Genomic DNA, 12,901 nt, shown 5'->3' with positions numbered 1-12,901 from the left:
CAAAGCAAGACAAGAACCCATGAGACTCCTCTCGCAAAGACAGTGTACCAGTAGTTTGGGAGAAAAGAGAACAGCGTTTTTGTCATAGATTATGCACCGCACTACGCTCAGTCTTCACTTAACATGTGGCATTGGTGGTCCGAACCAGATACTAAACTTCTGCACTTGCCATTACTATCTAATACGTGTCCCCGAAATGAGTTTTGCAGAAGCTGCTTCATTGGGTTCCGCGAGTACCCACCGGCCATAAGTGTGACTCGACCACGCATTGGATCGCTGTTGCGAGCAAAACAATTCACACTTTTTTCACTAAGATCAATATGTTTTTCATTTTTTTTATCAGTGTAAGAAGCTGTTTTTAATGTAGTGGAACCGGTGGGGGCGTTCGAGATCTTTAAGTTTTCTGGGGTTCCCCAAACCAAACTGTTTGAGAACCCCTGACCCAACTCAAGTTATAACCAACTTTCGGAAATATTAAACGAGGAAATGGCGACAGACTGAGCTCACGAAAGCCTACATGGAAACGAATGGCGACTGCTACCGAAAATGTACCCCACTTTCTGCCAAAAATATTTTCGAAGATCACTTGCTACTTCTGCGTCGCGCAACAGTCATCCCTGGTTCGGACGCCTAGTGCTTTCTTTTGGTGCAGACCGAGCGTTCAGCGATGCATAGTTCATTTCTTGAGGGGAAAACCAAGACTATTCTCTTTTCTCTCAAATATGCCGTAATACAACAAAAGAAAACAGCTCCATTGAACAACTATCCCTTCTTACTGGTGGCTGCCAAAGGACATGAAAATGCAACAGCATTTGGGGTTTCTTGCACCCCAGACATTCGTTGAGCTTTGTGCTCTCAGTCTGCCTCAGCGAGGCGCCACTTTTACACCGGTGTTTTTTCAACTAAATTGGTGTACACATCAATTGAGGTTTTTCTGCTAAATTTAGCGGGGGAATGCTTCCCACTGAATCTAGATGGGGAAATTGAATTGCTGTGTAATTATACGCCAATCTACGTCTTCCCGTTAAATTCAGCTATCAAGCTGTGACAGACACATACACAACATCACGGTATGGTAGCCCTAGAAACGCTGCCACATTTATAAAATATTTATGCGAGAGAAGCGAGAGATATCTTCCAAATTAGGTTCCTAGGAGCTTGGTAGTTCTCCAGAGCACACAAAGGATTTTTTTCTCAAGCACCCAAACTCGCTCAATTATCACTAACCCCAAGTGCAGTGGACTCCCATTTAACAAAACCAGGTTAAACAAAACTGCAGGAAACTGTAGTTGGTTCTTTAGATGACCACAGGGGTGGAACTTGTGAAATGTACTTGGGAGCAGCCACGGGAGCAACTGAAACAGCTGTCTTGGAGCAGGTTGGGAGCAGCTAAGACTACATTCTGGAGCAGGCTAGGAGCAGCTCAGATCAGTTTTCACTGCACTTCAGCTAGTGTCTTAGACAAGCACAGGAGAAACTTCAATTGTGCTTAGCAGCACGGATAACATGAGTGGTTAGGTATTTAGGTAGATGGGAAATCAGTGTAACAGATGCAAAAACACTTTGTAAGCCCTAATGAGAACCAAAAAGCAAGTACCATACATTTCTGAAGACAGTGTCCTCGATTGTTTCTGAGTGGCTTTCAGCTGCTCAAAACTCAAACTAGCACTGCTTATCGCACAACCCACACATGCTCAACATAGTAATTATATGTGCGAACCACGTAACGTGTGTAAGCAACGGACCTGCAGCTGTGCAGAGGAACAGGGCAACAAATTTTGAGTTTATCCTGTTGTGCAACTCAATATCGAAGCAGCAGACTACGATTAACGGAGTTATTGTATTCGAAGCGATAAGCAGGAGCAAGGTTAATGTACGCCGAGGAGATCTACCGCTCGCGTGAGTGCTGCTGGCCGGTAAGGTTTCAAATAGGACCGCGTTTCAGTTCTATCAAACCACGAATTACCTTGCGTGGATGCGGTTCCAACTTCTAACAATGAAGTACTAAAAGGAATCTTTTGCTTATTTGTTTTCACCTGGCTGACGTCCGGATCCCGGGCCGCAGAGCCTCAGGCAGTCTGACGCTTAACGACTTGACCTCACCTCGGCCGACTTGCTTAACCGCTAGAAGAACAACCCAGGCCCAGGTAATGTAGCGCTTGGAATCCGACCCCCAGTTTTTTCGTGCACTTCCGACTCGAGATACACAGGGAGAATAAACAGAGCAAAGGATTGTAAGGCTGACCAAGCTAAATGCGTTCATTGTTGCCAGTCAAGTCGATAGAAACCAAAACCAAGTCAAAATAGAATTTCTTTTTGCGATTTAGTGCATAATGGCACAAGGTATTGGCTGTGGCGCAGTTTCTGCAACAAGGTGCAGGATGGCGCAGATAAATGCGTCTGGCGCAAATTGGCGCAAATGGCGCAGCCGTTCCACCCCTGTGACCAGAACATCTCTCACTGTGATTAAACGGGACTCAAAAACTAAAACTACCGAGACTCTACAGATGCCAGGAATGGTTAGGACAGACTCCCAACAGTGTGAAGTCTCGCAGGGGCGCTGGATTTGCAGATGAGCATGAAAGAATGGGTGATGAGGGCATTACGATCCCAAACAAGAGGGTGTAAGGTTGATGGAGAAGATTAAGAAAAGTGTAAAATTGTGCACATAATTAATGGGTTAGACTGTTTGATAAAAGACAGAGGCTTAGGTTGCAATTTTAAAAGATGAGCAGAAAAATTTCTAGGCTAGGTGGCGCAAGCTACTGTCCGATTCGACGGGGTATAGCCACTAGCATCCGTCCGTCCAAAGTCAAATGTTGCATCTACGTACCGTGCCTTGAGATCTGTCGTCGTTCCCAGCCGCTTTTGTCCATGGCAACGAGGGAGCCGGGGGAACTGCACGTCGGGTGCAAATAATGTTTGGGTATATCAACTTGTCATCAAATCTTTCGGCTCATGTGCCTCAGAAAGACTAATACCGGGTTTGACCTAAAAAAATAAAACCCGGTTTTTCAACTTGCATAAATAAACTATGCAATGCAGAAAGCTAAAACTCTGTCAGAGCATGACGATAGCAGTGGGAAATAAAACTGGGTACCGGTGGCATTTATTTCAATAGAACAATTGTGTCAGCAAGATAGAAAATATTGTTTTTTTTTTCTTGCCGACAAGTTTGGTTTACTGAAATAAATCACACACATCCAAACGAAATAAGCTGAGGTAAACATCAAATCTGAAAAATTTCGCCCTGCCCTTTAATTTTTTGATCCGGGCAACACCACATTTTTAAACTGTTGCATCTCGTCACCGCTGCTAGCACACGCAGCGGTGACGCTGCGTGTGCTAGCAGCAATTCTGACAAACTTTCGGCTTTCTGCAATACATAGTTTATTTATGAGGGGTGAAAATCTGGGTTTTGTTTTCTAGACCAAACCGGGTACAGTGAAACCCGTTTAGAACGAACCCACCCACAGCGAATTATTGCCGATATTGAACTCACGGAAAATTTAAATAAAAACTCATGTAAAAAGTATTTTTTGTAAAAAACAATATATTGGCTATATCGAACGTTTTCCCCTGGGAAGGCTTCCAAAAATTCTCAAACAATCGTCTTCTAACCTGTCCCTTCTCCCTAAAAAGAAGTAGGAAAGAAAGAAAATTTCAAAAGCTCAAGTTGCGAACAAAATTGAGTGAAGAGAAGCGATTCAGATGGGGAGAAAGCTAGAAAATACTCTGCACGCACGCACAGAAAAATATTGATTTCATCCCAAGTCATTTTCTTATGAAGAGAAGTGATTTAAAAGGGAAGATAAATTAAAAAACAAACTGCACACCTGCAAAAAAAAAATTAGTGCTTTGTTACCAGGCGGAAGTGAAGAGATGACAAAGAAAGAGAAGCTCTCGCCTTACAACGAATGCATCACAGAAGTTTGTTGTAAACGGTTTTTGCAATATCGAACTACTTGCTATATCGAACTGATTGTAGCGTTTCCTGCAGTTCGTTATAAACGGGTGTGACTGTAGTTTCTAATACAAATTATTATAGGAATACATGTCTGAGGAGCTCCATAGGCTGCTAACCCTGCCCCACGGTGTAGGAAGGCTCTTTAAATGTGGAGACTCCTCTCCTCGCCCCGTCAGAACGGCAAAAAACATCACGTCCCCTCCTTTCCTATGTTTTCTCCGCCTGCCCCTAGAGGGCGCCAAAATGTTCAGGCCGTCCGGCTGCCAGCCCTTCGCCAGAACATGGGGTCACCCATTGCTTACGCCGCCTCTAGTTTTTTTTTTTTTTTTTCTATGGTGAATGATAGATAAAAGAAGTGAAAAAAACCAAAGATCCGAATTTGGAAATAGCCAAACATTTGAATGAATACGCCGACTGCTCTTCAACCTGGGGAAACAAAGATTTTAGAAAGGGAAAACAACGACGTGAAAATATTAGTGAAAGAAACGATCAGGATAAAGACGTCTGCCGAGTGCATCAGTCACACGCCCGGAGGCTGAAATATTTTTGCGGCTGACTGGTTTGGGAGAAGTCGAGCCGAATCAACGGGAATTTGCAAACCCAAGATATTTTTTTGGAAAAGTCATGTGAACGGTGAAAACATTTCTGTTCCGTATCATCAGTGAACAAGGTTTGTGTTAACCATTCTTTATTTCTATGCAATATTTTTTTTTTTCTTTCGGTCGCACTTAAGGTATTGTTTACCTGCGGTCAGGCGTGTAGCCAGGATTTTGATTCGGGGGGGAGGGGGCGCCCATGACAAAATGCTGTATGAGGGGGAGGAGGGAGAGGAGGTCCCAGCAAAATGGAAGATTTCGGGGGTATGAATGCAAGAAGTATGAACAAGCGTGAGCTCTGCCGTCGTCGCGGCGTCCAAGCTTGTTGCAGCCGAAGCTTTCGCGAACCGCCTGGTTAAAGAGCGACCTGCGGCAGAACAGAGATTGTGATGTACGCGGCGGGACAAAGCGGGAAATCGCAGCAGGAGGCGATGTCTCGGTCCCTTTGTCCCGTCATGTAGCTTGGGATCCCGGGCGTTTGCCGTATTCGCCTCTGCTGCTCTCCCACAGCCCCAGGAATGGCACGACACTTCTATGAAGTTGTCTTCGAGAGGAAGTCAAAGGACCACATTCGAGGACGCGGTAAATGCACCGGTCGGAGACGCGCTCAGGGCATCGTACCGAAGGTGTTGGCCAAGGACAATCCCAATTCCGAAAAAGGACAGTGGGGTCTTACCGTTTTCCACGTCATCTGGGGAACCGAGCACTTTGGCGGAGGAAGGAATCCTTGCAGGCAGCTTGGACATGGTGGAGGCTGCTCCTTGCCCGTCCCGGTTTGTGGTGGGCTGCCAGGACAAAGCCGAGGGCACTGCGGCGGGCTCGCGCCGAGACTGAGCCTCGCAAAAGGATGCCAAAGAAAGGAAGGGCATCGCCTTCGTCGGCACAGACAGCGGACGCAAGCGCCTAATTTTCTGCGGTCCCTCTTTTGCTCATCCTTAGATAAAGTCTGAAGGCGCTGGAAAAGCCATGCAATGAAAGACGAGCTTAAAGGCCGACGTACAACCTCGGTTTTCTGCAGAGAAGATAATCCTGTTAGCGCTCCCCTCTCCTAATCTGTGAGGAATGCCAAGTCGGGGCAAGCTTAAAAGTGGAGAGGATATAGGAAAGGAGGCGGCGGGCAAAAGTGGAAAGCATGAAGTGTACGTCGGCCTTTAAGAGACCTAATTGTAAATGGAAGGTCTGCATTCAATTCACCACTTTCGACACTCCCGGCGTGTACTTGAACTGTCCGCATTCGTTGAAATAGAGTCCGAGTTGCGGAAGTGTTAAACTACTAGATGGGTGCTATATCAATGTAGAGCTAACCTGCCTTACTTAGCACGGGGTTTCTACAGTTGCCTCTTTCGAATTCCCCGACTTTTCTAGGTTTTCCCCGACTATTTCGATCGAACTCTCCGACCTTTACAAAAGAGAATACGGGGAATGGGGTTGTAGCGGCTGTTTGGGCCGTTCCCGTTTAATCCGGTGAATTGGGTGATAGTTTTTGCTGCCTAGTGATGCAATGGGCCACAGTCAGTCGGCGTGAAGGCCATTCACGCCGCCGCACGCCACACCCCCACACTCCATCGCATGTCGCTGCGCAGTCCACATCACCGATTTTCCCCGACTTGGCCAACTTTGACGATTTCCCCGACAATTCACCGACGTTTCCGAATGCTTTCAAATTCACTGACAATTTCTGATTTTCCAGGTTGGTGGACAGCCTGTAGTAAATATGCGGTGTCAGGCCCTGGACGTATTACCCTACACATGCACCGGGTATTAGTCTGAAATATCTAATGTAGTATCGTAGCTGTTCTCCTGTGTACAAAGCCATTTTTGTGCAGATACAGTGTGTTCACGTTCTAAAAGGCTTTTCACGTTTTGGCAAGCATGCTCATGCAGTTTCCACAGCCTACCTAGTTCCTTTTCTCTAGCATGAAACAATGCGGGACTAAACCGTGATGGCATTGTGGACTCACCTGTAAGGCTCGCCGTGAAGCCAGCTGGGACGAGCTGCCTTCGTTCAATTTCTTGGGTGCTTCGAGAGGTGGCTTGCCGGGCTTCTGCAGTATAACACAGAACATCAACGAGTGGTGCACCACATTATGAGCATGTTTTGTCCCTCGCACACTGAAATTACAATGTGCGTCTGCAAAGAGGCGGTTAAGAAGAGTTTCATTGGGGCTACCAACATCCATAAAATCCTACCACAACAGCTTACAGGCCAAAGCGTGGGCAACAGGTGGTGCAATGTGCAAGACAGTCAAGAAAGAGTTCCCACTGCTTGCAGTCTTCCAGGCCTGTAGCTCTAAAGTTTCGTTTCTGCGTCACCACGCTCACCCACAATGACAAATTTATTAACTTAAAGAAAAAAGAAGATAAATCTATTATAGCATTTTGACAGAATGCTGAAAATGCGAGTTACATTGTTCCTTCCCCAATTTGAAAAATTTCCGAGTTCCTTCGAAAGCTTCGTTAGTGTGCGTGAAAAGACGATACGAGATACTGAAAGAGGCTTCTTTACGCCTGCAGATTGTGCATAATTGGATGCCGAGTTACCGCTTAACGCCAGCATTATAGGGTGGCATCTCATGAACGCTTGCCGATCGAGACTATGGCGCCTCCTTTGTGGTCGCGTCTTGCAGACCATCTTGCCCTCACTAGGCCTGTCTCTCGGGGCCAGGGGGCTACAGGGCCCCCTGGCCCAGAGAGACAGGCCTATTGAAGCAAGATGGTGCTACTTTGCAAGATCGGTAGCTCTAGTCAGGGTTGGGTTAAGAGATCGGTAGATACTCCACTTGACAGCAAGTCCTTGAAAAAATGTTAACATATATGCAGCAGAAGCCTGGCAGAAGGCAACAACCACATGCTAGAAGCAGAGCATGTACCCTGTTCTTAAGCTGTTGCCAACTATATATAGTCACTAGATGATTAAAACTTGTTGTTGGCCTAGTTGGTTCATGATGAAGTCTAGAAGTTTTTTGCGCGACACAAGGGACAATCACAAGGGAGTAGACACGGACAAGCGCTTGTTCGTGTCTACTCCCTTGTGATTGTCCCTTGTGTCGCGCAAAAAACTTCTAGACTGAGTCACTAGATGGTTTCCAAAGAATTGAAACTCCCATTTTAGGGCAGTGCACTGCCACCTTCAGGGCGTTTCTGGTCACTGCTGTTTGAGTGAGCCAATCCAAACTTGTGATGGCAGGTTCTTTTATAAAAAGAATTTCTTCGACACCGATATTTTACTGATATCCAAGCGGCAATCACTTTTCATTTATCTCTGACAACGAAACTTGCAAATTAGCTTTTTCCTCTTATTTTATTTATCAATACTGCCAGTCCATTAGGGTCAAAGCAGGAGTGAATGATAGCGGTACAAATAACAATTTTCACTGAAACAAAACAAATAAACTAGTGTATGCAACCTCCTTTTACACACAGCAATAAGATTTTTGTTTTGTCAAAATTTCACAAGGCTTTTGGTTGATTTATACAATTATTAAAGATATTTATATACTCGTTCTCACCTCACGAACCCCAGTAAAAAAAGCCCGTCATCTCAAGATGACGGGCTTTCAGCACAATGACATGCCAGCAGAATTTACGAGCGGTTAATTCAGACTGGGTACGAACTTACAGCATCCAAAATAGAGACCGCGCTGCCAACCAGCACAAAACAAACGAGAAAAATTTTTGGCAAAAAGAAAAGCCATGCAATACTCTGGAATGCTGTTCAGGGACCCTATAGCGGGCTAAGAAAAAAAGGCTCCTCCCACGAAGCCCTCTTTCCACTTCAGCAGAGTGAATGCTCGCATATGACCTAGGAAACAAAGCCACAGTGCTGAATTTCCAGCATCGCCCATGGCAGAAGAGAGGCTCGACACGTCTTCTGCATTTTGCCGAGACTCGTGTTCAGCCTGCGAGAACACAGGTCCTGGCCAAATGCTGACGCTGTGTCCAACCAGAGCTTCCGTGTTGGCATTCTTTAAGTAACATCAAGAAATTCAGGACTGCAGTTTTGATATCTATGGTTGGTGACAAGTTAAGAGATCAGGGGAAAATCCTTCCACCCCTTTCCACTTGAGCAGAGCAAACGCTGGAGCGGAGGCGACCCTCTGCAGCGTTTGCTCGGCTAAAGCGGAAAGAGGCGGGAGGAGCTTCCACTTCACGCTTAAGCTGTCACCGACTATACGTGGGGATGCTGGAGAGTGGAAAGGAGGAAAACCCTAATCATGGCAAGCAGAAAGCTTTCCGAGAGGGGTTTGTCCAGCGATTCTTAACCTGCAAGAGACTCTCCACAGAGATGCCGCCAACAGCAGCGCTTCTTTCACACTTACTCTCCCGAGGAAGCTGGGTCGGGTGCTTACGAGAAGAAAGGGCTCACCTGGGGCAGGTTGGCCACTGTCCTGAGTGCAGCCTCTTTCCTAGCAGCGACACGCTCCCGCACCCTCCTGGCCTCCTCACGAGCTTGGGCCCTCACCTACGAGACGAGTTGCTTGGATTGGCCAAAGAGTTCAGTCTTCAGTATTTACAAAAGTGTAAGCAGACGAGCCAGTGCCGAACGTCACACCGTTGGTGTGTCGATCATTAAGATATGGTGCCTGTAAAGCGTCCCCAACCCGCGATTTTACCACATCCTCAAATACGGTCATTTGATTTTCAACAAACAAAGTTGCGAAAAAGTTGCGCAGTTGCCTGCCGCGATTCCGACGGTGTCGCAGCTGCGAAGGTGGATGTGGCAGACGCCTATTCCGCAGAAGGTCACTCTGCAGCTGGACAGACCGTGGAAGCTTCAGCAGCAGAGAGTTGCGACGACGCTGTCACGACGCCGACACTCGCGTTTGCTCGTATGTTTTGCCAGAACTTCTACGACCAAATACCGGGTTTGTGACATTCGACGGCACGCACAGGCCAGTTCCTGCGACATCCCAGGCATGCATCAGTGTCCCATCAGTGGCCTTATTGGAAAAAGAACTCCACTATATTCACAATTATTCCTGAAGCTCGTACAAGGTATAACTATAATAATGTATAGTTATTCTTTTTGCGGTAACTTCTTTTTTTTATGTTTGGTATCTGAACCATTGGATTACTTATTCTTATTTTTTTTATTTATTTCTCACAGCTAACTCTCAAGAAAAAAAACCCATCTTAGTGTAGGGTGTTTCAATGTTTTTCTATTTAGGGTAATGGAATTTTTTTTGTAGTATTCAATGCTCACAGCGTACGCTGTCGGGTAAAGCCCCTTTACCCTGGGGAAAGTGGCGCCATTCATTGTTGTAGAAATGCTCGAGGCACGTGCCGCGCGCCACTTCTGGGAAATTTATGGCGTCTGAAATCTAGCTCAGTGCTGCGCTGTGCCGCCATGATCTTCCCAAGGGCTGCACGTTACACATGCATCGTGCGTCGACGTACCTTACGCTGCTTTTGAAACATGAAGGGGCTTCAGCGTTGGGCGGCCGCTTGCGGCACCTAGCTCACGCATGCTCAATAATGGTACTCAGTTTAGTTTCGGTTTCGAAAGGCGACCAACATTGGTCCTTCGGCGCAAGCTTCGCGCAGATCACCCATATTTTGGTAAAAAGTAGGAGGATACAGCAGGGTTAGCCCAGAGCCGTATATGTAGAGAGTTTGGCCATTTGTTGGGAAGTATAGGAGACAAATCCGGAGGCACCATTGGCCGAAAGCGGGCTGGGCGTGTTCAAGGGCGTCTTCAGAAATTCGAATGTGACCAACCAGAAGCCGGAAATAATAACCTGGCGGTGGTCGTGAGAAACAAGCCTGATAACTGCAGTGAAGTAACTCTCGATGGCTGAAAATATGGTACACGTGATGTTTCAATCACGCTCATCCAAAATGATGGTGGAAGACTGCGACTAGCGGAACTATCAACATAATCCGTACGCCAAGCGCCGAGGGCCAGGAATCTGCCGTCCGAGCGGTCACACTCTGTCCGCGCAAAACAGAGTTGAGCGGCGCATTCGTTTCTTACATCTTTCTGCATGATCATGATCAAAACAACACGTGCACGCTATTTTCAACCACAAAGAGTTACGACACTTCACTCTTATGAGCTTAATAAAACCATATACGAACATAGACCTTTGATCAGAGCTGTTTTTCGCTACCACCGCTAGGGTTCTTTTCGGCTTCTGGTTGGTCAAGAGAGCATTTCAACCCCTCTTTCCGGGTCTGCCGCACGCCCTTGCTCTGCCCGCGCCTCCCATTGACCAAACTCTCTACATATACGGCTCTGGGTTAGCCCCTTGGCGCAGTTTGGCGCAGCAATCACATCACTGATGGATGAATCCGGCTGAGCCCTTTGGGTCGGGCGGTAGCTTACGCCACCTAGCCATTTTGTTTTACCATTTAAGCTTACGTCACTTCACGGCGGCAGTCTGTGGCGGCTCATTACAATAATGCTAACCCACCTGGGCCCACCCGTACACGTCGCTTCGAGGCGACAGTCAGGGGCGGCGCATTAGAGAAAAAAAGCTAATCTGAGCTGTCGATGGGCCAATGGGGTGCAACTGCCGGTAGACTTTTCAGAAAAATTATTCTGCCGGCTGCCGGCACAGTAGGCAGGATGATAGCGCCAGAGGAACTTTGTTTGTGAGTTCCAGAGTACGATGGTATGGCATTAAGGGAGCGGCTTTCGGCAATCTCGCATACAATTGACCTACAGAAGGATTTGCATAGAAAGAACAAGATGAGGTGTAATTGAACGCGGGAAAATGCGACGTCCGCTTCTGCCTATGAACCAGTTGTGTTTCTGAGAGTCGCCACCTTACCTGCTGCAAACGGAGACCTTGGCGACGCTGCTCCTCTTGTTTAATGCGTGCTAATGCCTTTTCATCCATAAACCAAAGGCACCAAAGGCTGAAAAGAGCCACGCCACACCTCGAATTCCCTTTTAAAAAACGGAGCTCCGTTGGATCAATCTGATCAACCCGCGGCCACCAGAGGCGCAGTTTCGTAGCCTGTACTTCTTTTTGTTTTGTTTTATTAAAAAGATTACCAAAAATAGTTTGAACATAAAAAATTGGTTTTTAGCTGTTCATTTTATTTAAATAAAAGCACGTTATTACAATTGTGTACAAACTGAAAAAAAAACTTTAAATTTACACTGCCGAGATGACTCTAGCCAATATTGTTCTAGTCAACGCTAGTCAAGACAAAAGTGCATTCAGATTGTTTTTGGCGTGTTTGTCTTTTGGAATCGCAGGAGCGCGGTTTGAAGGCCTGAGGCGGTGGCGTAGTGGTTTGTCGTTTGGTTGATTATCTGTACCACCACTGGTACCACATGTGTATTTTCTAGCAGTGCGGCGGTGCCCCGACGTCCCAATGACGAATGCCACGGACCGTACTTAGCAGCGCTGACCGTACAGCATCCGTCAGACTCGGTGACCAGACACGGTGACCAGACACGGTGACGGTTGCCATTGTTTGCCATACTGTTTATGGAACCGCGTGTCAGCTTCATCGTACGCCCTACCGTAGGGCATTTCAAAAGTGCAGAGGGGACGTGCAACGCCTTGATCGGCACTCAACGGCATTGCTGCAGAGTTGTCCCCGAGCACAGGTAATCGGAGGGCTGCGCGCATTTTCGACCTCGGACTTTTAGTGTAAACGAACCTCGCGGCCCGGGCATCGAGTCGACACGTGCACGTAAGCCACACAGTACGGACCATGGAACCAAAAGCGTCATTTCTAACTTGCGTCGCTTGCGTTTTCGCCGATCCTCGCCTGCACGCCTATAGGTGAGTGCACCGTGTTAGACGTGGATGAGCTCAAGAATAAGCGATATTAATTGAAACTCAACGATTTAATGCGGATTAAAATGGATTACAATTCGTCGTGACGACATGACTGCGCGAGTTCTCCCCGCGATGCTTCTCTCCCTCTGCCCCTCCACCGATGGCGCTCGGGGTCCGTTGTTGTTAGAGTTCCTGTATATGCTACCTACGGTAGCAGAGTTGCGCATTCAGCCTCGGCGCGTGGCCGTAGCGCCGGCTTTCCCGCACGAGCTGGATGCTTTGCTCCTCACGCGACTAAATATGGCAAATAGCGGTGCCGCGCATGGAAAACAGGAGAGGAGGAAAAGGAGGCGGAAAGCAGGGAAACATACGCCGGGGCAAGAGAAACGTCGGCGGAGCGACCGTAAAGGTGGCTTTCTTGCACGCCATCGGATGCTTTGCTCCTCACGTGATGGATCTCGGCGAATAGCGGCGTAGCGGCGCGGGGAAAACAAATGCGCAACTCTGGCTCCCGTAGGGAGCCTATACAGGAACTTTAGTTGTTGTGGAGCTCTCTCCGCCAACACGCCCGCACTCAAAATACTGCGTCCTCGCAGTCT

At 47.4% G+C, this 12,901-nt stretch overlaps 1 protein-coding gene across 1 annotated transcript in view; it reads right to left on the bottom strand.

Moving 5' to 3' along the window:
* LOC115316841 (nascent polypeptide-associated complex subunit alpha, muscle-specific form) overlaps positions 1–11,481 on the bottom strand; it is a 39,133-nt gene extending 27,652 nt beyond the window's left edge. Inside the window, exons 1-5 of the mRNA XM_040219483.3 lie at positions 11,337–11,481; positions 8,930–9,025; positions 6,525–6,608; positions 5,240–5,348; positions 2,834–2,898 (exon numbers count right to left, since the gene is read on the bottom strand). Of these exons, the coding sequence (XP_040075417.2) occupies positions 2,834–2,898; positions 5,240–5,348; positions 6,525–6,608; positions 8,930–9,025; positions 11,337–11,405 (423 nt within the window). The 5' untranslated portion in view covers positions 11,406–11,481. The remainder of the gene's footprint in view (positions 1–2,833; positions 2,899–5,239; positions 5,349–6,524; positions 6,609–8,929; positions 9,026–11,336) is intronic.
* Positions 11,482–12,901: the final 1,420 nt, after the last annotated feature.

Source organism: Ixodes scapularis, unplaced genomic scaffold (assembly GCF_016920785.2).
Source record: "Ixodes scapularis isolate PalLabHiFi unplaced genomic scaffold, ASM1692078v2 PGA_scaffold2__306_contigs__length_199485367, whole genome shotgun sequence".
In the NCBI taxonomy this organism is placed as follows: Eukaryota; Metazoa; Arthropoda; class Arachnida; order Ixodida; family Ixodidae; genus Ixodes; species Ixodes scapularis.
This window is presented reverse-complemented; position numbering and strand designations above follow the sequence as displayed.